Source organism: Halteromyces radiatus, assembly GCF_025201355.1.
Source record: "Halteromyces radiatus strain CBS 162.75 chromosome Unknown BX664scaffold_3, whole genome shotgun sequence".
NCBI classification, from domain to species: domain Eukaryota; kingdom Fungi; phylum Mucoromycota; class Mucoromycetes; order Mucorales; family Cunninghamellaceae; genus Halteromyces; species Halteromyces radiatus.
In genome coordinates, this window is record NW_026251689.1 from 3,072,050 (window position 1) to 3,093,228 (window position 21,179).

General features: G+C 31.9%; 8 protein-coding genes across 8 annotated transcripts; 3 read left to right on the forward strand and 5 right to left on the reverse strand.

Moving 5' to 3' along the window:
• Positions 1–479: 479 nt before the first annotated feature.
• On the reverse strand, positions 480–2,664 carry BX664DRAFT_330274 (glycerol kinase). The gene is made up of 8 exons (XM_051544948.1): positions 2,504–2,664; positions 2,335–2,441; positions 1,970–2,262; positions 1,784–1,893; positions 1,304–1,692; positions 953–1,237; positions 736–885; positions 480–678 (listed from the first exon to the last, which is right to left on the reverse strand). Exons 1-8 carry the CDS (start codon positions 2,632–2,634, stop codon positions 587–589), a joined length of 1,557 nt encoding a protein of 518 aa, XP_051402116.1. The 5' UTR covers positions 2,635–2,664; the 3' UTR covers positions 480–586.
• Positions 2,665–3,269: 605 nt separating this feature from the next.
• Positions 3,270–4,481, reverse strand: BX664DRAFT_330278 (uncharacterized protein). Its single transcript, XM_051544949.1, has 2 exons — positions 4,232–4,481; positions 3,270–4,146 (listed from the first exon to the last, which is right to left on the reverse strand). The coding sequence occupies exons 1-2, from the start codon at positions 4,464–4,466 to the stop codon at positions 3,581–3,583; spliced, it is 801 nt and encodes a 266-aa protein (XP_051402117.1). The 5' UTR covers positions 4,467–4,481; the 3' UTR covers positions 3,270–3,580.
• A 3,784-nt stretch (positions 4,482–8,265) lies between these two features.
• On the reverse strand, positions 8,266–8,672 carry BX664DRAFT_330284 (uncharacterized protein). Its single transcript, XM_051544950.1, has one exon. It carries the CDS (start codon positions 8,614–8,616, stop codon positions 8,281–8,283), a length of 336 nt encoding a protein of 111 aa, XP_051402118.1. The 5' UTR covers positions 8,617–8,672; the 3' UTR covers positions 8,266–8,280.
• Positions 8,673–9,064: 392 nt separating this feature from the next.
• Positions 9,065–12,997, reverse strand: BX664DRAFT_385060 (uncharacterized protein). Its single transcript, XM_051549220.1, has 7 exons — positions 12,735–12,997; positions 12,444–12,650; positions 12,019–12,379; positions 11,570–11,952; positions 9,850–11,505; positions 9,359–9,791; positions 9,065–9,290 (listed from the first exon to the last, which is right to left on the reverse strand). Exons 1-7 carry the CDS (start codon positions 12,912–12,914, stop codon positions 9,178–9,180), a joined length of 3,333 nt encoding a protein of 1,110 aa, XP_051402119.1. The 5' UTR covers positions 12,915–12,997; the 3' UTR covers positions 9,065–9,177.
• A 132-nt stretch (positions 12,998–13,129) lies between these two features.
• BX664DRAFT_278787 (peroxisomal membrane protein 4) lies at positions 13,130–14,054 on the forward strand. The gene is made up of 4 exons (XM_051541420.1): positions 13,130–13,322; positions 13,385–13,586; positions 13,643–13,768; positions 13,833–14,054. Exons 1-4 carry the CDS (start codon positions 13,177–13,179, stop codon positions 13,950–13,952), a joined length of 594 nt encoding a protein of 197 aa, XP_051402120.1. The 5' UTR covers positions 13,130–13,176; the 3' UTR covers positions 13,953–14,054.
• Positions 14,055–14,990: 936 nt separating this feature from the next.
• BX664DRAFT_330292 (DDHD domain-containing protein) lies at positions 14,991–18,071 on the forward strand. Its single transcript, XM_051544951.1, has 10 exons — positions 14,991–15,108; positions 15,165–15,384; positions 15,446–15,645; positions 15,719–15,937; positions 16,004–16,309; positions 16,386–16,432; positions 16,499–16,759; positions 16,830–16,978; positions 17,057–17,383; positions 17,451–18,071. Exons 1-10 carry the CDS (start codon positions 15,017–15,019, stop codon positions 17,892–17,894), a joined length of 2,265 nt encoding a protein of 754 aa, XP_051402121.1. The 5' UTR covers positions 14,991–15,016; the 3' UTR covers positions 17,895–18,071.
• On the reverse strand, positions 18,058–18,726 carry BX664DRAFT_378936 (uncharacterized protein). The gene is made up of 3 exons (XM_051548844.1): positions 18,620–18,726; positions 18,395–18,547; positions 18,058–18,310 (listed from the first exon to the last, which is right to left on the reverse strand). The coding sequence occupies exons 1-3, from the start codon at positions 18,671–18,673 to the stop codon at positions 18,134–18,136; spliced, it is 384 nt and encodes a 127-aa protein (XP_051402122.1). The 5' UTR covers positions 18,674–18,726; the 3' UTR covers positions 18,058–18,133.
• Positions 18,727–19,238: 512 nt separating this feature from the next.
• Positions 19,239–21,164, forward strand: BX664DRAFT_330296 (transcription factor Opi1-domain-containing protein). The gene is made up of 5 exons (XM_051544952.1): positions 19,239–19,499; positions 19,573–19,928; positions 20,023–20,161; positions 20,245–20,483; positions 20,548–21,164. The coding sequence occupies exons 1-5, from the start codon at positions 19,376–19,378 to the stop codon at positions 21,061–21,063; spliced, it is 1,374 nt and encodes a 457-aa protein (XP_051402123.1). The 5' UTR covers positions 19,239–19,375; the 3' UTR covers positions 21,064–21,164.
• Positions 21,165–21,179: the final 15 nt, after the last annotated feature.

Sequence of the window (21,179 nt, forward strand, 5' to 3'; positions counted from 1 at the left end):
CCAATATAACAGATAAAATGAAAAGGCTTTGCTTGAGCCAGAAAACCGGTTGGTATATGTCAGAAGACCAATTCGCGTGTATCACAATTGATTTGTACGCAGAGTTTTTGTCTTTGCACGTTAAAAACTCGAGGCTTCACCAAGCGAATGGAAAAATCCATACAGTATGTTCGAACCCCAATTAGAAATAGACCTCTAATCACAGCAAAAAAAAAAAAAAAAAAAAATTAGCAAGTATCATGGTTTTCTTTTTAGGAGATGCGTCCCCTCTATGTCTCTTTCTTTGTATATGTAACTTTTTTTTTTAATTCTAAATCACTCCCCAGCTCAACATATTTCGAAAAAACCTTGTATGTACGACAAAGGGTGGATACGGACATTATGTTTACGTAATAATCATGAGGGACAAGTTCTTGATTGAATAATTGACAGTAACTCTCTGTCCCCACCTTTGATTGAGAAGATGATCCTTTTGTTATTTTGATAAAAAAAAAAAAAAAAAACTTTTATTGATAAAAACAATTAATTTACATATATACAAACAACAAAATACAACTATACTATAAACAATATTTAAAAGAAAAGATTATGAATCACCATTTGCAGCACCGACCACAGTTGTCCAACCATAACTTCGTTCTAATGCTGCTTCCCATAACTTGAGCCTGTAATGCCGTTCTATAATACAAAGTTGTCAGAGACTATTATTTTTTATTATTATTATTATTATCTTACCTTGTGTTGTGAACTTGGGTTCAAAAACATCTACATCCAGTCCCTCATTCTTGACTTGAGCCAAATCTTCTGTACCATTCCATATGCCAACTGCACATCCTGCAGCAAAAGCAGCACCCAAAGCTGTAGTTTCCTTCATTTTTGGTCGTTCTATATTAAAAAAAAAAGGAGGATGATTACTCTATCCTATCTCTCTCTCTTTTTTTTCTAATCCTACCAACAGGAAGACCAAGAATATCTGCTTGCATTTGCATACATACATCAGAATTGGACATACCACCATCCGCCTTCAAAACTTTGAGTTGTACATGACTAGATTCCTTCATGGCCTTTAAAATAGCATAAGTAGAGAAACAAACAGCTTCCAAAGTAGCTCGAGCAATATGATACTTGTTTGTATATTGAGTCATACCAACCAAAGTCCCTCGACTATCATCACGCCAATAAGGAGCAAATAAACCAGAAAAGGCAGGTACAAATACAACACCACCTGTATCTTCCACTAAAATAAATAAAAAAATAAATAAATTAAAAATGTAAAGTTTTATATATAAAATATAATATATACCTTGCTTTGCCAATTCATTGATTTCACTTGGATGAGAAATCATGCCCAGATTGTTTTTCATCCAATTCACAGCAGCACCAGCAACAGCGATGGAACCTTCTAAAGCATAGACAGTCTCACATTTACCAAACTTGTAACCAACAGTGGATAACAAACCATTTCTAGCTGGAACAGGGGTTGTACCAACGTTCAATACCATAAAAGCACCAGTACCATAAGTATTCTTAGCCTCACCTTGCTTGAAACATTGTTGTCCTACAAAAGCAGCTTGTTGATCACCAAGACATCCTGCAATAGGCATGCCTTCCAAAGGTCCCCATTTCGCCTCACCATATATATCAGATGATGATACAATTTTTGGTAATACATGAGCTGGAACACCAAAAAATCTATCAAAAAAAAAAAAAAAGATATCAATAAATAAAATAATAATAATAATAAACGCGTAGTTTCTTTTTTTTTTTTTTTTTTTTTTTTTACTCTAATAACTGTTCATCCCATTCACAAGTTTTTAAATTCATAAACATAGTCCGACTAGCATTGGTGACATCTGTAATATGTAAACCACCTTGAATACCACCCGTAAGATTCTATCATAATATATAGATGAATAAACCATATAGATTTCTTTTTTTTTTTATTATTATTATTATTATTATTTTTTACCCAAATCAACCAAGAATCCACTGTACCAAACAAAGCACGTTGATTATCTATAGCCTTTTTGACTTTACTAACGTTTTGCATTAACCATTGAAGTTTGACCGCCGAAAAATAATTATGAATAGATAAACCACAAAGACCTTCAATATCTATTCCCATTTGTTTTTGCTTCTTCTTCATTTTCTCCACCAAACGATCGGTCCGTGCGTCACTCCAGACAATGGCATTGTGTAATGGTTCTCCGGTCAATCGATCCCATACTATGGTTGTTTCTCGTTGATTCGTCACACCAATGGCTATCAATAATAAGAATGTTCAGTCAATAATAAAAAAAATAGTGAATAGTTAAAAAAAAATGTTTTATATACCTTTGACATGGGATAAAGTACGACCCATCATACCGAATTTACGAAATGCTTCGTCTGCACAACGTATAGTTGAATCCAAAAGGTCATAAGGATCATGTTCTATCCAACTATATATATAAAAAAAAGAATGAGTATTGTTATGTTTTTATTAATAATAATTTTTTATTACCCAGGTTTTGGACATATCTGTTCAAATTCCAATTGATGAAAAGTAATAAGTCTACCTTTGTCATTAAAGATAAGAAAACGAGTTGTACTTGTTCCTTGGTCAATGGCACCAATATAAGTATTGTTGGGCATAATAATAATAATAATAAAGACAAAAAAAAAAAATAACAAGAAAAACAAAACGAAAGAAAAAGATGTGGGTTCCATTGAATTTGAATGACCGCAGGCTTCGAAACTTCCAGTCATCAAAGAGAACAATGAAAAAAAAAAATCATGCAGACAAAGCTGATATTAAAAAAAAAAAAATAACCAAGGAAGGAAAGGAGAACTTCACTGTAAAATTGACATATTTTTTTTTTTAAGGGTTGATCCTTTGGATGAGAAAACATCATGATAATCTGGGTTAAAGAAACACAAAAAAGATTTCAACAATGATGTGGAAAACCCACGTGGGTTCAACTTAGCTTGGTATCACCTGGTTCCGATCTAAAAATAACTTATCAATCATTCTCTTTTTCTTTCTCTATATTTCAACCCTCTTTTCTTATCGATGAACTTGTCATATTTTTTTTTGTATTTTCATGATATCCTCCCACCGAAAGATCGGATCGGATTATCTTATCTTTCTATTAGTAAAAGAATACAAAAAAGATGATAACTAACCAAACGAAATTATACATTTTGGTTGAACAAAAAAGAAATCAGATATATTGGTGTAACTTTATTTTGTAAAAACTATAGAAGTCTAAAACGAAAGAGTTTGGGCATGATGATATTATACTAAAAGGATTGGAATGAATAAATAAAAGAAATATGCTGATGATGATGATGATGATGATAAATGAAATTCTATAGTAATAAATGATAAGAAAAAACTTTTTTTTTTGTTGTTGTCTAAATCAAAAGGGGAAAAATGTATGGCATGTCTATGTATTTCAATATAAAGGGTATAGTAAAAAAAAAAGATGAAGCATATATATATAAAAGAAATGGCATATAATCAATCAAAACAAAACAAGAAGAAAGGGGATCATAAAAATAAAATAAAAATAAATAAATAAAATAAAATGGAAATCATTTACATAAAAGGTTGAGAATAAGTAGATGACCAATCATAAGATGGATCCCAATACCAAGGATATTGTTCATTTGATTGCTGATAAAGTTCTTTTGGTGGTTGTTGTTGTATAATAGATGGTTGATATATAGATTGAGTCAAATGAGGAATAAAACTTGTGGTTGTAGGAGAAGAAGTAGACCAAGTTAAAGAAGCAACAGGAGATGATGATGGTGAAATACTTTGTTGAGAAGGGTAAATAGGATCATAAGCAATAGGAACAGACAAATTCATGTCTTCCATAGTAAATAAGGATTGAAGGGTATCTTGAGGTAAAATCATGGTAGATGATGCAGGTGATGTTGATAAAGAAGATGATTGTAATGGTGAAGTATAATGTTCACTCAATGATAAAGGTGAAGTATTATCAAGAAAAGAAGATTGAGTAGGAATAGGTGAAGAATAATATCCATTGGTATCATGACTAAGCATCATCAAATCAGAAGAAGAAGGTTGAATTGGATCCCATACTACAGCAGATTCATATGGTTGTTGAATAGCCTTATTTTCGGTTTGATCCTTGATTCCTATAAAAGTGAGGCATGACCAAAAAAGGATTAGTTCCACCACTTTTTTTTTTTTCTTTATCATGATTAAAATCAAATTACTTACCATTTTGTTGTTTTTGACGTTTCTTATATGGACCACGTTTTACGCCTTTTAACCGTTCCTTTCTAGGAGAATCAACACAAGTATCAGCAATTCCAAGTTTCAAACATCGTTGACATGCTCGACCTTCATCACATTTCTTGCAAGCTTTTTGACAGTTGACTATTATAAAAAAAAAAAAAAGAATTAGGTCATTACTTATAATAATAATAATATAGATTTTACTTACCACAAGCATTTTTGACTTGTTTTCTTTTAGATGTTTTATTTTTTCTTGATGATCGAGCAGTAGTAGTAGTAGTGGATGATGGTTTGGATTCATCGGAGTAAGTTTTTGGTAAAACAGGACATGGTTCACCCATAGCATAAAAAGATTCAGTAGGTACTTGATTTTCCAAGGTATAAAAAGGTGGATTATTAGTAGGTTGCATAATAAAATAAACTTATGATAAGGGTTCTTTGAGATAAATTCAGGGTAAATATAAAAAAAGAGAAAAAAAAAGAAAAGTAAAAAAAAAAAGTTGATTTGAAGAAAAAAAAAAAAAAAGAAAAAAGAGAAGGAGAAAAATAGAGAACAATGAGTTTATATAAAGAATTTTTTTTTTTTTGTTTGTTATGGAAGCTATTTTCAGTACGGATTTTGATTGGTTCAAACTATCGGGATATCCATCACAACCTATTATACTTTTTTCCTTACGGCCTTTTTCCTTTTTCCTTTTTACACATGGCCCTACTTTATTTGGTCAGTAGGATCGTCATAACTGTTTTTTTTTTCTCTCTTTCTTTTTTTTTTTTTTTAACTAGCATCTTCTTGATCCTTCTTTTTCTTTTTACATAATCATACATCCTAAAAAGCAAAAAAAAAAAAAATTTACTCCTAAAAAAAACCTGTTTTCTTAATAGTGACACACATATAATACTAATAATTATACATACATTCATATACATATGAAGCCTTAGCTAGATATAGAGAGAGATTTATATTATCACTATTTTGTTTGTCAACAAAAAGGGAATTCTTTGACGGGGAACGGGTGACACAGTCCATCATCTAAAACAAACGTGCGTTCATCATGATTATAATTTTCAACCCTTTAAAGAATGATCGGATAATTGAAAAAAAAAAAAAAACGCAAAGGGCTTCCAAAATCAGTAATAATTTATTTGGAACTATCATCTAGGCCACGTTGGCGCTGATTCAGCTTTATCCCTTTTTCTACCTTTTTGCGTTACATTTGAATTAAGGTACCTTTCCCATTTCTACTTTGCCACGCGACAGGTCTCATTTTTTGGCGGGTTCACTCTGACTTTGAACCCCTTTTTTGGCATGAACACAATAAAACGTGGTCTATATCTTTAATTTATCTTTATGAATAGAAAAAAGTTTTTTTCTTTTTTTTTTTTTTTCCCTTGTTAACTACATCATTTGTACCAGGCAGGAATGAGTAGTTAAACATGCAATTTTTTTTTCTTTTTTCTTTTCTTTTCTTTCTCTCCCTTGTTTAGTTTTCATCTCCGAGGTTGTACATGGAAAGAATAGAAAAAACTTTCACTACCATATTTAGAGATCTTTTGTCCCTTATTGTTTTCATCAATGGGTTCATCGGAATTAAACTTTTTCGTTATGTGCGTGCACGATAAAGCTAACGATAATAATAATAATAAAATAGGAGGTGGGGTTTATAGATGATCTTTTTTTTTTTTCTTATTATCTTCAAAAAGGAGGCGTAGTGAGAAAGTTTTTTTTTTTCTGTTAGTCATCAAAAGGAATGATATTGTTTCATAGGAGATATCTGATGAAAAAGGGTTGTTTTGACAACAAAGCCCCTTTAGACCCGATTAAAAGTTCTACCGTAATCCAGTCCCTCGTTATTGCGGGGCAAAAAAAAAAAAAGATTCCATTACAACGAAAATAAACTGCCACTTGTCCATTCTCGGAAGACCATCCAATTTTAGTTTGTCTCCCGTTTTTTTTTTTTTTTTTTTTAAACTTGCTGGCATTGAAGAACAACGCTATGACATAATTCATCGACTTTTCTTTTAAAAATTCATGACTCACTTTTTATAAATAAACTAAAAAAAAAAAAAACAAGAGACCATAGACTTTATTTTTCTTTCCCCTCTATATGCTTGTTAATTAACTAGATCATAAAAGGGAAAAAGTCAAAAACGGGAAGGATGCTGATACTTTCCATCCTATAGTCATGCATCAAGTTGGATCTCCGCAGATGAGAACTCTTGGTAGTGATACGTAGTACATATGTCAAATGCTTAATGACAAAAAGTAATAATTATCGGCTTTGGTCTCTTATTTAGGATTGAATAGATCATCATCATGGGAAAGAATGGATCATTTTTTTTTCTTTTTTTAATTATCTGATTCGTCATCTTTTGTTTATGCAGTCCTTATTGTTCTCCGATGGCCCTTATAATACGTTGGACTTAATCTAAGGTTTATAGATGGTAATAATTAGTATAGATAACCTTTTTGATCTGCAATTAATAGATCTTCTTTTTTTTAATAATAATAATAATAATAATCTCATAATGAAACAAAATATGGATTGTTATCTGTCATTGCCCTTTTTTAATGAAACAAGTAAAATATTGTTTTATTTTTCAATTCATATTATATAGTTTATTAGAAAAAATAAAACCATCGTTGCAAATGGTAATGAAAAAGGCTTTTTTTTTTTCCCTCGTATGACCCCTGAAAATGAACAAAGTTCATTTTTACATTGGACACAGTTCATTGGTCGAGATTGAAAGTCCACTTCCCTCCTTTTTTTTTTTTTGTAGATTCTTCCCACCCCCACTAAACTTTTTTTTTTTTTTTTTTTCGTTGGCGTCATTTTACCAATAGAGTGTATTCCTCTTTTTATTATGAATGGTCGTTCTTTATGCATATAAGATTCATCCTGTACAAGAAGTATATCTCGACATCAATAACCTTTTCACTTACATTCTCTCTCTCTTTCTTTCTTTTTTTTTCCGCTATCATTGATAGGCATACGCCATTGGACTGTTATCATTGAATCTACATTCAACCACTTAGCGTGCCATGTATAAACAGACCGAACAAATGAAGAAGGATCAAAGAAGGTATAGTAAAAAAAAAAGAAGTCAAATTAAATTGCCATGGTTCGTTTGCTAATATGACTTTCTCTCTTTATATCAATGTTTGAGGAAACTGTCAGGATGCTATTCAACACCACTAACAAAAAATGAATATTGTAGAACACAAAGAATGGTTATTAAAAGGATGATATATAGGTACAGTGAAATAAAACCAAACAAACGGAGATCTATGTCTTTATCATTAGCTTTTCTAGGATCATCTTTTTTTTTTTTTTGATTTTGACTTTAGGACAACAAGAATTCTGCATCATACCAGTCTACTTTTAGCATAGTTTATTTATTATTAATATAGTTTATGATTATATAGAATAATTAATGAATATTATGAATAATAAAAAAGCAATTGTTAATGGATATTATTATTTACTTTTATTCTATTTTTACCAACTAGAAGGTATACTTCCACGTTGTCGTTATACTAGAAATGTAATAACACAAAGAATTTAAAGAAAGAGAAGAACACGTTGTTGTTTGTGAATGACCTTATTCAACAGATATCCTCCTTATAAGGCAAAACAAGAGAATTTATATATATATGTATGTTTTTCTTTATTGTATATTATATATATATATTGTGTGTGTGTGTGTGTGTATAGGTCATATGATGATTTTATTTATACATGTGGAGAAACACAAAAAAAAAAAATGAAAGGATTCTAACCGAGAATAAACAATATAAAGAAAACGATGAAACTATAATGATCATCATACTATTGATAAGTTAATACTAAAAAAAAAAAATGATGATGAAAGTTATATATTTTATGAAAAGTTTATATAATAGGGAAGTACTAGTAATATATATAAAGAAAAGACAGAGATAGAGAGAAAGAGGGGGGAGCGGAAAGAGTTTACTAATGTAATAACTAAACAAAAAAAAAAAAAAAAAAGGAGGGAGACGATCTATATTATGACTAAGTATGATCCATCCAAGCATCAGGCTGCATGATTCTTGAAAGTCGATATTTGACACCAAGGTAACTAAGATAATTTGTTCTTGGAAAGACCCTGACTCGTTTGACATGAGGAAAATTAGTATCGGCGATATCAACAAAGGTACCACCCAATGATAAAGTTTGTTCCAATTTGACTTGATTTACATTATCGAAAGGTGTCCATCGTTCATCCAAAAAGACAAGCCAAGTGAATGAAGACACGGAAGACATGGAAGAAGGGGTAGAGGAAATCGATGAACTGGGTGATGATCGAGTGTTCGGTGGTGGTTGTTGGTCATAATGTTGTTGCAACATGATTCATTCACCTACGATACAAAAAAAAGATCGTCTTTCTCTTGATTGAACGCTGTTAAGAAGAATAAATAAAAAAAAAAAAAAAAAAAAAAAAAAAAAAAAAAAAAAAAGAAAAGAAAAGAAAGAAAATGGAATTTTTTTTTATTTTCTATGTTCAAGATAATCTCGTACAACGATAAAAAAAAAAAGGCACGCGACCATTGACGGATGAACTGATCAAACAACAAACATTGCCCCACTCTATTATCTTAAAAGCTTGTATGAAAAGGTCATCAAACAAAGACCTAAAATGTTCACTTCCATCATAAATATCATCATTTTTTTTTTAGATCCATAGAACTAGATAAAGCAAGAAGAGAAAATATCAACAAGGAAAAAAAAAAAGAGAGAATGGAAGAAAATACCGTAATAGTCCAAGGATTCTATCATAACGACAAAATAAAAAAATAAACGTTCATATGCCTTTTATTTCAAAAAAAAAATATACACTATAAAAAAAAAACTTCGATGATTTTTTTTTAGAACTATAATACACAATTGTTAACAAAATTCTTGTTTTTCTCATGTTTTCCTTCGTTTCTTGTCCAGAACTTGATTGATCAAATCAGCACCCAAATGAAGTCCTTTTCGTTTCAATAAGTTTGGTTCTTGTTCTTTCACAAATGGATTACCAACTATCACAGATATATAGTTTTAATTTTAGTTTTTTTTATTATTTATATTTTCCTTTTTCTGATTTTACCTTTTCCACGAGGTCGTCCAAAAATGATCAAAGGTAAGTCTTGTAAAACACCATGAGTCATTGTCTGTGAGATATTGGCCAGATTGTTGCAAGTACGATCCACAACATGAATCAATGTATTTTCCTTATTACCATGATCCGTATCCCGTTTTCCATCCTCTTGTTTGCGTTGCTTCATCATGTCGTTTTGTAACATCACCAATCCGTACTGTTCGTGTTTGACATTGTACCGCATAATGAGCAATTTCATCAATGGATCTTCGTGTTCAAAACAATACCGCATCAACCAATCCTCCTCTGTCATGTCCAATTCCATATCTTCCAATGCCGTAATGCTTTTTTCGATATCCAATTTCGTTCCTGCTGTAAAAAATATATCCAAAAAGATAAAGAACCGTTCTTCTTGCTTGAATTCACATTGTTCATCCTTTCGCTATAATAATAATAATAAAATAAATCTCTTATTTTCATTCCTTTTTTTTTTCTCTTACCACCATATTTAATCCGTCTGACATGGATAAATGAGTGACCTTTTCCACTTTTTGACGGTAAACTTCTTTTGGTGTCATAGTGTATTGTCGTACATTCTTCAATCGTTGAGAACTTGAAGGTGCTGGTGATGATGGTGCTGTTAAGAAAAAGGATGTCGTTCCATTTTGTTGCTCCTTGTTTGTTTGTACAAAACTGACATCTTTGTGGGTTTGATCCTTGACATCATTATCGCTGGTATCCAAGTTTACATCTTCCTCGTCAATCTTATCAATTGTTGTTGTTGTTGTTGTCATAATCGGTTCAGCACCATCACTATCTTCATCACTAACTGTTCCTGCTTTCATTTTGGAGATGGAAGATAAAGTATCGATATTTTCAGTGTCAACAGTTGTATTCGTTGTGGGAGTGGTATTGTATTGTTGTTGGATGAGTTCATCATCATTTTGTTCGTTGGTTACCGGTGTACTGCTGTTATCATCAACCAAAGATGCCGGTTGTCGCTGATCCCGGTATTCATCCAATGGAATGACTTCGTCCTTGCTTTCCTTATTATCTCCAGCGGCTGCAATCAAAGTGACGTGATCAATCGAAGGTTCACGTTGTTGATCAAGTTGTCTATCTAATGAAGTTTCGGTATCATCGTTGTTTTGGGTAATCTCTTCAGCTGTTGCAATCAATACGTCTTGATCATCATGGTGTTCATCCAATGGAGTTGTGGTGTCCATATTCTTTTCATCTTTATCTTGAGGAATCCCAACCGTCGTCGTTGTTGTATTTTCATTATCCATGTTGTCTACTTTAGGAATGTTGTACTGTTGCTCCAGATCATGATGAATTTCATCAAGAGGTAAACCTGCGTTTTCAATGTTGGTATTGTCGATAGTAACACTTTCCGCCTTGTCCTCATCCATTGTGCTGCCTACATCTTTGTTGTCATCAATGTGTTCTCCCTGAGGTTCGTAATAGATATCGCTACTGTCATCATCATCATCATCATCATCATGATCACTATTATCATCGATAATTGTTTGAGGTTCGTAAAATATATCGCTGCCGTCATCATCAAAATCGTTGACAATACCCGTTTCTTGTGGAGATGCCTTGTTTTCGTCCTTTACACCCTCATCCTTTACTGCTATGTGTTCATCTTGATCCGGTGAGACTAATGGTGCAAATGGTATACTATCATTGCCACTGTTTTTTTCATATATGATTCCTTCATCAGTATGATCATTGATGTCAGAAGTGTGATCTAATTGTTCATCTTGATCAGGTGGGACCAATGGTGTAAATGGTGCACTATCATCGTCCATTGTTTCCTCGTCGATATGATCCAATGATTCATCTTGATCCATATCTAGCAAAGGCGAAGAAGGAATATCTGTGTCATAATTGAAATCGATGCTTTTACTATCTTCCATATCAGTCAAAGGTGTTGAAGATCGGGTATTTTTCGATAATTGTTCGAGAGGCATTTCAAGATTGAATGGTGGAGTAGAATGTCGAATAATCTTATCGTTGTTCTCTTCTTCCAATAAACCGGTGGTGATGCAGTATTGTCGTTGTAATGTACCAAGCGAGGAGGAACCAGATTCAATCAACTTTTCTTGAGAGAGTAAAATATATTCATCTGTTCCTTTGATAGGCCAAATATCCTAAATAGAACAAAAAACGTTAGAAATGTAACATTCCATCTTTTTCTTTTATATATATAATTACCTGGATGATATTTTGTGGATCAGATTCTATTAATTCTCCAGAAGCTATTAATGTGGCTATACAAGTTTTCACAGACCATACATCTACTTCAACATGTTGTTTATTCTTTGTTGATTGAAAGACAACAGCAAGTCGATAATCCTTTGTGGTGGGTATAATGCGAGTAGCTAGAATGGTATAAGAATCCAATTTTGTTGGGACAAGTCGTTCAGAAAATTTGCGTCTTGAATTTCCAAACCATTCACATACACGAATATGAGGGTTTTCCATTTGATTGTGATCAGATACTTTTTTTTTTGGTAATGGATGATGAGTTTGGACAACGGCAATCACCATTTTTCGTTTGACAGGTGCATGTACAGCTTTGAGATAAGTAATTGGCGCTAGATATATAAAGAGAAAATAAATCAGTATTATTATTATTGCTATAAAAAAATGTTTGAACAAACCTTTATCATCATTGGCAAATTCAGTTAAAGTTTGTGCTGTTACTATATTTACACGTTTGTGAGTTTGCTTTTGTAGGCGAGCAATAAGTCGTAAGATTTGAATATGTCCTTTACTTGTACCAACGAGAATTCTAGGATCACTGAAACCAAATCGGAGGTCATGAGCATTTTGAGGTAATATATGAATGGCAGTAATGTCACCACTCACTTTGGAAGGTAAATGGATTTCAGTCACTTTGCCACGGACATTTTCTTGATCTTCATAAAGTAATGCTGCTTGAACTGATTGGTCACGTTTTCCAAAGACAAGTAAGTGTCGTAAACGTCCTTCCATTAAAATTTCATGAATATCTTCTTTCACCTAAATAGAGTATATATTAATAATAATAATAATAAAAAAAAAAGAATATTTATTTATTTCTTACCAAATTCAATGGAGTACAAGTCATACTAATAAGAGATATATCACCCATAACAGGTAAATCAAATAGAACAGGTCGAGTAGTTTTGGAATTAATATTGTGCCAAAATACGTGAATAGTTGTATTTTGAGATTTTAATGGTATTGAAGTAACAATAACAAGAATAGGTTCATGTCGAAAAGTAGCATCAAGAACATGTTGTATTGTCAACTAAAGAATAATAAAATTAAATAAATATATAAATTTAGTATCTATGTTTTTTTTTTTATTATTATTATTTTCAATAGTTTTTACAGTTTGTTCATCTGATATAGAAAGTAAATCTTCGGTTGTTATTTTACTAATAAGATTGTATTTTTGTAGTCGACTATATACATTAATTGTTTTATGATTGTATTGATAAAATAAATCAGGTTGTTCAGGTGGTTCACCAGTAGAATAATATGTACTAATGAACTTTGTGTGATCAGACATATTGAAATATTAAATAAAATAAAAAAAAGGGAGACTAAACAAAAAAAAAAAAATCTCAAATTTTGCAAAAAAGTCTCTTTTCAAACACCGGCAATTCATCAGCATACTAAGGACCTGTGGTGGGGTATTAAAAACTCATGTATTTCACATGCTTGTCAGCAAAAATTCATTTTTGAAATAGGCTCCTTTTTTTTTTCTTTTAACTTTTTCTTTTTCTTTTCTTTTCTTTTCTTTTTTTTTGTTTAATAGAAAATTATACATAATGGATACCATTACACAATTTATTCTTGATCCCAAGTATCATGATATACTTGCTATTGTCAAAGGTCTTCGTAATGGTATTGTATATGGTGCTAAAGTACGATTCCCTCATGCCTTGGTAATGACCTTTTTATTTAAATCTGGACCGTAAGTTGATAATAATAAAAAAAAAAAGATTAGTTTTTTATTCATACTTCTTTTATTAATAGACTTAAGGATAAAATTCGATACATCTTCAAGGCTACTAAACAACATGCAAAAAATTTGGGTACTTTTGCTACCATTTATAAAACATTGATGTATATTCAAAAGAAATTGAATGGGAATAAAGAAGCCGATTATCATCCTTTTGTTGCTGGTCTTATTGGTGGTTATTATGTTTTTGGTGAAAATAACAATATCAATCAACAGGTAAAAACAGAATATATATATATATTATGATATTTATTTTATCTATTTTATTTTAGATTGTTCTTTATCTCTTCTCTAGAGTAGTCATGGCTTTGGTCAAATTACCAGTTAAACGTGAAATCGTTGATGCTCCTCAACATACATATCCTATTTTTGCTGCTGTTGTATGGGGTGCTGTGATGGTAAAGAATAATAATAACAATATATATTTAAAGCATATTTATCCATTCTTTTTATTATTATTAGTGGTTATTCAACAAGGAAGGTGATACCCTACAACCCTCTCTTAGAGCTTCTATGCAATATATTTATAAGGATTCAAATAATTGGAATTCTTTACGTACATTACTTTGGCACAACAAATAGATTAGTCTAGACAACCTATATATAATGTATTATGATGATGAAATAAAGATGATATAATTTATATGATCAAAATAAGGTTGATCACATAGATACAGAATCCTCCCTTCTTATTTATTTATTTATTTAGATGATAAAAGTATTACCATTAGATCCTTATATATATATTTGTATGTGTGTGTAAGTGCTTGTGTTTGTATGAGTATGGTGGATGCAGAATGATGATATATAATAATTCCATTTTCAGTGAATTCGATAAGGAACGGTTACACATAGGGTCATCTAGGCAAAAAGAGATTGTTTTCTTTTTTGACAAAATGTCATGCGTAGTGCAAGTGCGTTGCAGATGTCAATCCGAGATGATTAACAATTCAATACTAAAACGAATTTGATTAATTAAACAAGTGGTTTTCTTCCATTGGTTCATATCATTTGGTAAAACCACTTTCTTTGGGAGACTCCATTGATGTTTTTCACATGAATTTACAGTGGTTTTCATAGTCTTTTTTTTTCGAGTAACAAGAAAATAGTTTCGTGATGTTATAAAATAAAATATCTTTTCCAAAATGGATGGCACATTACCAACTTTTTCAGATGATTGATGATAGATGATACAGTATATTAATCATTCTCTTCTTTTTTTTTTTTGAAATTTCCAATTCAAATATGAATAATCAACCTGTAGACAGTAACATATTAAAATATGCTGTCACCTCTACATGAGGATGTATTTAATACAGGTAAGTTAAAATAAATAAATATATAAAAAAAATGGATATGTTGACTAAATATATATATATATTTCTTTTTCTGTTATTCAAAAATCTCTTATAGTAAATGGAACTACTGCCACTCCTTTTCTTTCTCTTTTTCTTCTTGTATTCAATTTGGATTATGTGACAACTCTTTGTTTTTTCTCTTCTATGATCTATTTTTCTATCCTTACAATATTTTGAATTCCGTCATTTCTTGCCACCCATTTTTGTACGAAATTCAATTTTTGTATAAATCTTTTACTTCTTTTTTTTTTTCTTTTCTTTTCTTTTTTATTTAATTAAAAAAGACCGATGACTAGTACAAGTACTCAACATCAAAGAAAACAACCTCATGAAGTGAACTTGATGCCAGATCCTAGTGCACCTCCTCTGGTAGTCAGATGGTAATATAACAAAAGAATCACATTACAATAAACTAATTAATAATATATTTCTATAGGTATCATGCTGCTGATGCACCTCTTATCGATCCAGTATCTATTCGTCAAGAAAAAGCAAAAAACACTACTGTTACATCTACTTCTACTTCTACTACAACAACAGCAACAACAACGACAACTACAACAACAGGAACTACACAAGCCAAGACAAAGGTATCACCAAAAAGCTGGGTTCCCTTTTCTGGACGCGATTCTTCTGCTATTGAAAAAGCCTATCAAGTAAGTTCACCAAAAAGGAAAAAAAAGATGGCCTATATTAAGTTATTCGTTATTATTGTAGGATGACATTAAAGGTGCTAAAATTCCCGTGAATGAAGATTATTTATTTGAAGTGGATGTAGAAAAACGAACTATTGCACCGATCTATTGGGAAGGTCCTATTTTCGAAATTCGAAGAGCAACTTGGTTTATACAAGGTGATGGATCAAAATGGATACCTTGTGAAGAAAACTTGGCTGAACAAATTGAAATTGGATACCAGTAAGTTTTGGAAAAAAAAATATATATGAATATATACCATACAAATTCCTTTTCTTTTTTTTATTCTTCTTAGGAAGCGAAAACCATACGAAATTGTACATGAACATCCAGAATCAAATATCGATAACAAAACTAATATCACTTCATCTATTGAATCAACATCCGCTCATGAAGAATCGAAACTGAAAACAGCTCTAGAGTCCCAACCTGTAGAAAAACAATGGAATCTATTAGGCGCCTATCTCGAACAATATGTTGTTTACACTGGAGAAAATACTGCCTGGTTATTATAGTAAGTGATTTATATATTATAAATCAAACATCATAAAATGAACTTTTTTTTTTTTTTTGTTGATAGTGATACGACTGGTAGCAAGATCGCAAAAAGTATCATTACCAAATTAACCAATGCTCAGAATTTAGGTGGGACTCGATTATTACGTGGTTATACGCAAGTGAAAGCAAGTGAAAGTAAAAAATCAACAACAGCAACAACAACAACAAAAATCAAGGATGAACAAAAAGATCAGGATGCCACTAAAAATCTATCCCCAGAAGAAGCCACCGATCGTGAAATGACTCAACAACATACTGATGACTATGAAAATGAAAAAAGTGAAGGGGAATTACGACAAATTGATCATGTGATTTTTGCTATTCATGGGTATGTAAGAAATGATAAAAATGTAGAAGGAAGGATGAATTAACTGTAGATAATAATATTTTTTTTTATCTATTAGAATTGGGCAAAAACTGACTGAAAGATTTGGACAAACATTTGTTCATGGTAATAGAAAAAAAAAAAAGGAAAGAATTATATAGAAATATCTAAATGAGATATTTTTATTTTTAGATTGTAACCTTTTACGGAAAACAATGAAAACATGCTATCCTTTGGTCAATGAAACAACATTGTCTCACAAGGCCAATGGTATTCAGGTATTACCGATCTTATGGAGACAACGTATTACGTTTGGTATGGCAAATGATGAAGAAGACAGGGAGGCTGATATGGGTACACGTGGTGGTGAAGATGGATGCCCTACTTTGGATGAAATCACTTTACAAGGAATCCCTATGTATCGAGTGCTTGTATCCGATGTCTTTTTAGATAGTAAGTAATGGAAAAAAAAAGAAAATTTTTGTATCATTAGATATTTTTATTCAATAACAGTATTTTTAAGTTCCTTTATATATGACTCAAAAATACCGTGACCAAATGACTGCCATTATTACCAATGAAATCAATCGAGTTTATCGTCTCTTTTTGGAACGCAATCCAGATTTTATTAAGAATAATGGCAAAGTATCTATACTTGGACACTCACTTGGAGTAAGTGAAGAAAAAGAAACAATATATAGGATCATATTTGATTGAATTCTATTTTTTTTTTTTTTTTTTTTTTTACAGTCCCTTCTGGCCTTTGATATTCTTAGTACACAACCAATGACACCTATGGAAGAAAAATTCACCAAATCCAAGGATCGATTACCATTACCTTTGGGAAAAAAGACACCAATATTGGATTTCCCGGTTGAAAACTTTTTTGCAGTAGGATCACCATTGGGAATTATTTTATTATTACGTGGATTCAAAATCTCATCAAGACATGCTCTTACACAAGGTGGAATGTCTGAATGGGAACAAAGTAGTGCTTCACTTGTGGATAACAATCAAAGTATACCTATTTCTTATTATTACCCTGCGGTGAAGAATTTGTATAATATATTCCATAATGCAAGTCCAAAAAAAAAAAAAAATAGATATAACTTGATTTGGATGACTTATTTCATTATTTATATAGTCTGATCCTGTGGCATATCGATTAGAGCCTTTGATAGCTCGACATTATGGTGCCAAGGAAAAACCAGTACCTATTCCATATATCAAAGGAGGATTAAAAGGGGTTTTAGATGCTAGTTTCAACATGGGAACAGGTTTGGCCAAAAGTGCTGGTGCATTTTTTGATTCCTTCAAGACCAACTGGACCAATAGTGTAATTATGCGTGGATTTGGATTGAACAAGATAGAAGATACTCATACTGGTACAAATAATGATGATTCTGGGGAAAAGGTAGAAATGGGGAAATTCACAAATGAAAAATCCATGGGTGCAAAGAAATTGGCCATGTTGAATCCAAATACTGGTAGAGTGGATTTTTGTCTTCAAGAAGGCATCCTTGAAAATGCTTATTTTAGTGCTCTTAGTGTTCATATGAATTATTGGCAGGTATATATATATCTATAAAAGGATTCGAAAAGAAACTCATTTTTTTTTTTTGATATATAGGATCTTGATGTGGCAGCCATGTTGGTGCGTGAAGTGTACAAAAATTGATTATTTTTTTTTATATAGTTTGATTAGAATAGTATTATTTGTGTAAATAGATTATATAATAAAAGAATGGGCATTGTGTTTATAAAAGTATGAAATTTATTGATTCAAAATAGTACAAAAAAAACAAAAGATGTCTAATAAAAAAGTTTCTATTGATTGGTAAAGGCTTTGTTGACACGATCGGCGACAGCTTGTTCAGTACCACCAAGAGGTTTCGGTGAATTGGGATCATATTCTTCAGGTAATTGTAAACCTACCAAGTTGGCACTCATTTCGATCTTTTTCTTTTGTTCCAAGACCACACTAGAATATTTTTCTCGAAGTTCCTATTAAAAAAAAAAGAAAAGAAAAGAAAAGAAAAATGTTTAAGAATAATATGTTCATTTATGATGACTATTTTTTTTTTCTACCTTGTGTTGCCGAGATGCTTTCAAAAAGCTGACAACATCAGCAGCAGTCTGATTCATAGAAGTAATGGTAGCAGGATCGGTGATGGATTGGTTTTGTCGATAAATGGATCGTAGTTCATTGGCATACATGTCACTGTTGGCTGCTTTGGTATACTATATAACAAAGAATTCCATATTAGACCCTTTTTTTTTCTTCTTCTTCTTCTTCTTTAATGTAGATGTTACCTGTAAATGAATTTCTTTTAATAACTGACGATAAAGAGAGCGTGTATATGACATAATAAGAGATATAATGTAGGAATAAAAACCTCAAAGGAAAGAATCAACCAAAGAAGACGAAACAAAAAGAGGTTTTTGTCTCCGCTGTCACAACAACAAAAAATTCTTACCTGGCTGGCAACTGTGTGAAAATGATTCTCCGTCCCGTCGAATAGAACCGCTTGCTGTAGTGGTTGAATAATGAGATACAATAGAATGTTGAATAGTTTCTGTTGTTGTTGTTCCAATCCAACTTTGGGATTTCACTAAAGGCTAATATTGACAATATACAGTATTCATTCTTGTCGTTGTTATCGTCCTCTGTAACTCAATCGAATAGTCCATTTTTCTATCATTTATAATAATCAATATTGAAATTTTTCTTATAAACTTGTTTTCAATGTCAATGATTTCCAGTGATGAACAAAACAGATCGAGATATGCTGGATTAAGAAAATCATACAATGATGGGGTGAGCAGCAAAAAAAAAAAGTTTTTGGTTCCTTTAATATTTCAATCTCAGTTGTGTAGCATGTGAAAGTGGGAGAGGGTGTTAGGACCACCTTCCTTTTTGCCTTTTTTTTCTCCTCTTTCCCCAACTATTTTCCCAATTTTTTTTTTCTTTCTTTTCTTTTCTTACTTTTTCTCATACTTTCTTGGCTTTTTTTTTCCCTCTTTCTTTATCGATCTTTTTATTGAATTCTAAATAACAACTCTATTATCATGTCTCAATCACCCATGTCAATCACACAACTTTGTAATAACGACAATGACGAACTACATACAACTGATATCAATGATCCCGAAGTACGATTAGCTGCTGAGGCTTTGGATGATTTAGCAAACTGTAAGTTGAAACTTTTTTTTTTTCAAAAGAATGAATCTCATAGTTTTCTTTTTTTATTTTTTATTTTATATAGCAAAAAGTAATCATTCTACAAAGATTCCACCTATTTTACTTCCACCTATATCTACCATGTCAGCTCCTTCTACTACACCAAGTTCTCCAGCAGTAGCTACACCTTCTGGATCCATACAATCAGCTCGACAATCTTTTTCAAGTGATACTACTGAAGAGAACGACTTGCGTTTATTACGACCATCAAATGAATCACAACATTTTATGCGACGTGTATCCAATCATCCTTTTGTACATTCTGCCTTAAGAGCATATGAATCTTCTAAAGCATCTAGTCCTGTTGTCAAATATGGTGCTGAAATGATGGAATCCATTGCTTCTCCTATCTATGATAAGTTTGGAAGACAACATACCGATGTAAGAACCAAAAAAAAAAAAAAAGCCCCAACAAAAATCCTGAAACACACATTTTTTTTTTTTTGTCTTTGGGTTCTATTTTTGACCATGAAAGATGACTAGTTTTTATCCTAACGATGAAGATCCTACTGTTGCTGCTACAAATGCTTTGGCCAATGCTTCTTTAAATGATCATCAACATCAAGATACTACTACTCATAGGCGTACTAAACATTCTCGGGATGATTCCTTACGTAAGTTTTTTCCATCTCCGTCAAACATGCAAATATGGTAACTCATCCAAAAAAAAAAAAAACGTATATATATATTTTTTTAGATCTGAAGAAATCATCCTCTCGATCTACATCTAGATCCACTTCTCCTCATCGACCTTATACCCTTTCTGCCAAATCTCCTAACACTATTCATCATCATCATCATCGTCCTGCAACTGCTGCCTCTCGTAGTCGATGGAAACAACTTGTGGTACATGCTGGCTCAGCAGCGGGAACAACGGCGGCTATCATTAGTGAAGAAAGCATGAAATGTTTAAAGTATTGTTTGTATTGGTTACAGGTAATTTATAAAATAAATACCATACTTGGTCTTTTAATTTTTTCTTTTTTTTTTTTGTATATAGTATGCAACACAACATATTGAACAACAAATGCATTTATTACGAAATGTTCTTGTGTCCATGGCCACTGGATCCAAGACATCTAGTACAGCAGTCAGTACAGGCAGTCATAATAGTACACTAGCATCGATCAAGAAAGAAGTGATAGAGACTTTACGAAAAGTGGTGGAAGTCATTACCAAGTATGCAGGTACCGGGTTACCAGAACAAGCCAAAGCAAGTGTACGATCCTTTATTCTTGCTCTTCCTAGTCGTTGGGCCTTATTGAACAATAATTCTTCTTCTTCACCTGCTGCATCCCCATCCCTCGCTCCTTCTTCACCTTCTTTACAAGAAACTTCCGTCAAGTTATTAAACTTTGGTAGTGAATCAGTGGAAATGTTACAATCTGTCTCGACCGTGTTTTCTGATACTGTGGATCGTGCTGATCTTTGGTTGGATCGTTTACATGCTGTAGGTGTCACGCGACGTTCAACAACTCGACAAAAATCCGATGATCCTATGGAAACAACAAACTGATTATTGTATTTACCCCCCTTTGTATCTAGTTCCATATCATGCTTTTCTACTGTATTATTATTATCATCATCATCATCAATAAAAACAAACTTGACACAATATACTGCACTTTTTTT